Here is a 2908-nt window from a genome sequence, read left to right as displayed (position 1 = left end):
TTTCTCTACCGAGAGCGTAAGGGCAAGAGAAGAACGGAGGAGAAAATGAGAAGACGAGAAAAGCAACATGCCACGAACGGTCCGGCGGGCGGTGACAGACTCTCTGGCATGACGCGTGGGTCGGCCGCTCCTGACGGTGGCCATTAGCCCCAACGCAATCAGGGCCTCTTCGGCGCGGCTCCTCCCTGAAACGCGAAGAATGGCCAAAATGTCGCGCCGCTGTGCCCCGGGCACTCGCCATGGACGACGGTGACGGCCCACAACCGGCACGTGTAGCAGCATCCTCCGATGCGTGGCGCGCTCATTCCTGACAGTGCTCCTCCGAGCATGTCGCATCGGCCCGTGGCGGCAGCCAGTCCCCGGCGCTTCTCCTCCCAGCCGGTGGCCGCCTACGCGCGATGAAGGCGACTTCCAACCGCGGCGCGCCACCCTCTATGCAAAGAGGCTGAGCACATGAGCCTAATAATTGATTCGTGCACAACACAAAGGAAGCAATAGGGAAACCTTATCTCTTCGCCAAGTTTGCAATTTAGTCTTCTAGTCTTCTCTCACGAGTTAGTTCCTACGGAGGTTTCACTTTAAATGACTGATAAATCCACTGCTATTTCTATTGGTATATGTTAAAATGTTTCTATATGATTGCTAATGTGCAAATCCTACGAACGTTTTGATATTAGAAATGCCTAAAGATGATTTATCTATTTACATAAGGAAACCTTATCTCTTTGCCAAGTTTGCAATTTAGTCTTCTAGTTTCTTAAATTACACTATTTCGAGGAGTGACCGACCTGCTCCGTGCGACAAGTTCGTGGACCGAGCTGCTCTACCAAGTGGGCCCACAACTACCACGTCAACTCTTATGCGCGGTCTACAGCCCGGAGTGACCTAGAAATCATTTCGCGCGTATTCAGTGACCACCACAGTGTATTTCCGTTGTACAGTGACTAATTTGATCTGAGGTGACAAGTTCATGTACTAATGATGTATTTAAATTTTAAATTTATTCCTGGTTATGCCAAGGTTTACTGTAATACAATATGTTTAGTTATCTACAGCATGCAAGCTCTCATGGCTCGCACTTGGGACACGTGGCATGGTCTTTCTGCCGGAGCCCTTGGCAGAAGAAGAACTTGCGTGGACACTTGAGCAAGCAGTTATCGGCCAGACTCACTGTCGCGCCGCCCTCCTTGATCTGCCTCATCAGCCTCGGCAGGGCTCCGCAGAGATAGTTCCCCTGCAGCGTCAGCTTGGCGAACGGCACCATCCCGTTCGTGACTTCCTCCACCGAGATCCGAGCGGCGTACGTGCCCGGCACGCCTCCGACGAACCGGTTCCGGTCGAGCCCCACCATCGCGAGACGCGGCATCACCCCGAGACACCCGGGAAGCCGCCCGGCGACCCTGTTGCCGCTGAGGTCCACCTCGACGAGCCGCCTGGACGCGCCGCCGTTGGACGCCTCCTCGACCGCGCCGAGCCGGTTGGAGCCCAGGCGCAGCTGCTCCAGCGCCGGGTGCTCGAACGCGGCGCCGGGGACTGCGCCTGTCAGCGCATTGCCCGTGAGGTCCAGGACCTGCATCGCAGGGAGAGCGTGGAACGCCGCGGCCTGCAGCGGCCCGGAGAGGCTGTTGTTGCGCGCCACGACGGACAAGACCTGCCGCGGCAGCGCGTCCAGCGGCGGGCCGGACAGTTTGTTGCCGCTCACGTCGAGGTGGGCGAGCGAGCGCATCTCGCCCATCCGTGGCAGGGGTCCGGCGAGGCCGTTGTGCTGCAGCTCCATCCACGTCAGCGCACCTAACGACGCGACCTGTGGCGGTACCGGGCCGGTGAACGCGTTGCGGGAGAGGTCGAGCTCTTGCAGCGACGAGGCGGCGGTGAAGAGCGACCCTGGTATCTCGCCGGAGAAGGCGTTACCGGAGAGGTCGAGTACGCGGAGGCTCGGCGGCAGCGGCACCCCCGCCGGTAGCGCGCCGTGGAAGCGGTTGTCGCGGAGGGATAGGGTCTGCAGGAAAGGTAGCGAGGCGAAGACTGGCTCCGGGAGCGTGCCGGAGTACCCCGCGGGGTCGAGGGCGACGCCGGCGACGCGCTGGTAGGAGGAGTTGGGCGGCGTGTAGCAGTGGAGGCCGCAGGGGAAGCTTGTGCATGGGTCGCGGGCGAAGTCCCACGACGCGAGGCAGGAGTAGGCCGGGATGGTCGCCGCGTCCACGGCGGATTTCAAGGACGCCAGAGCGGCCCTGTCTCCCGGGAAGGTGGCCGGAGCAGCCACCGCGGCCACCGCGTGCTGAAGCACGAGCAAGAGGAGCAGCGGCATTGCTAGGAGGAAGCGAGCTGCAGAAGCCATCGATCCTCGCGGTGCGTGTGTAGCTTTGTGGTCGTTGAGGTTTGTTTGCATTTGAGTGAGTGGGATCAGTGGAGTGTGAGCTGTTGACCGTCCGAGTGCCACTCTAGGATGAGTACTATAAATTGTTCGGCGTGTCCTTATGCTCCCGGAAAACTAGGGACGAACGGAACGGAAAAACACAACGGGGCCACTCCCTTTTGAGCTTTGCACTTCGTTTTACGCTGGATGGCCATGGTGATGACAGCCTTTTGTCTCTTGGGTGCGTTTCATGATTCGTCCATATGATTAGAGCGGTGGAGTGCCGTTCACTCATGGCCGTGTTGTAAACATGCGGATTGCTGTTGACCTGTTGTGTTTGATCGACGCCGTGACGGTGTGTTTTAGGCTATTTTTTAAAATAATAAGTTTATTCTAATTAACTTAAAAAATATTACTACCAAAATTGGTTTTTTTTTAACGGCATTGGCCACCTGATGGCTGAAAGGCTCTATTGGCGAGGCCCAGCAAGTGCTGGCAGCCTATCGACCAACGGCGCTGTCACATCGAGTGACCTTTTGGTGACTAGATGAC

The 2908-nt window shown here is 57.7% G+C and overlaps 1 protein-coding gene across 1 annotated transcript; it reads right to left on the bottom strand.

Moving 5' to 3' along the window:
• Positions 1 to 1032: 1032 nt before the first annotated feature.
• On the bottom strand, positions 1033 to 2511 carry LOC127306901 (uncharacterized). Its single transcript, XM_051337606.2, has one exon. The coding sequence runs from the start codon at positions 2387 to 2389 to the stop codon at positions 1067 to 1069; it is 1323 nt and encodes a 440-aa protein (XP_051193566.1). The 5' UTR covers positions 2390 to 2511; the 3' UTR covers positions 1033 to 1066.
• Positions 2512 to 2908: the final 397 nt, after the last annotated feature.

The sequence above is a fragment of the Lolium perenne genome, chromosome 6 (assembly GCF_019359855.2).
Source record: "Lolium perenne isolate Kyuss_39 chromosome 6, Kyuss_2.0, whole genome shotgun sequence".
Taxonomy (NCBI): domain Eukaryota; kingdom Viridiplantae; phylum Streptophyta; class Magnoliopsida; order Poales; family Poaceae; genus Lolium; species Lolium perenne.
Note: the sequence above shows the minus strand (reverse complement) of the source record. Positions and strands in the feature narration are given on the sequence as shown.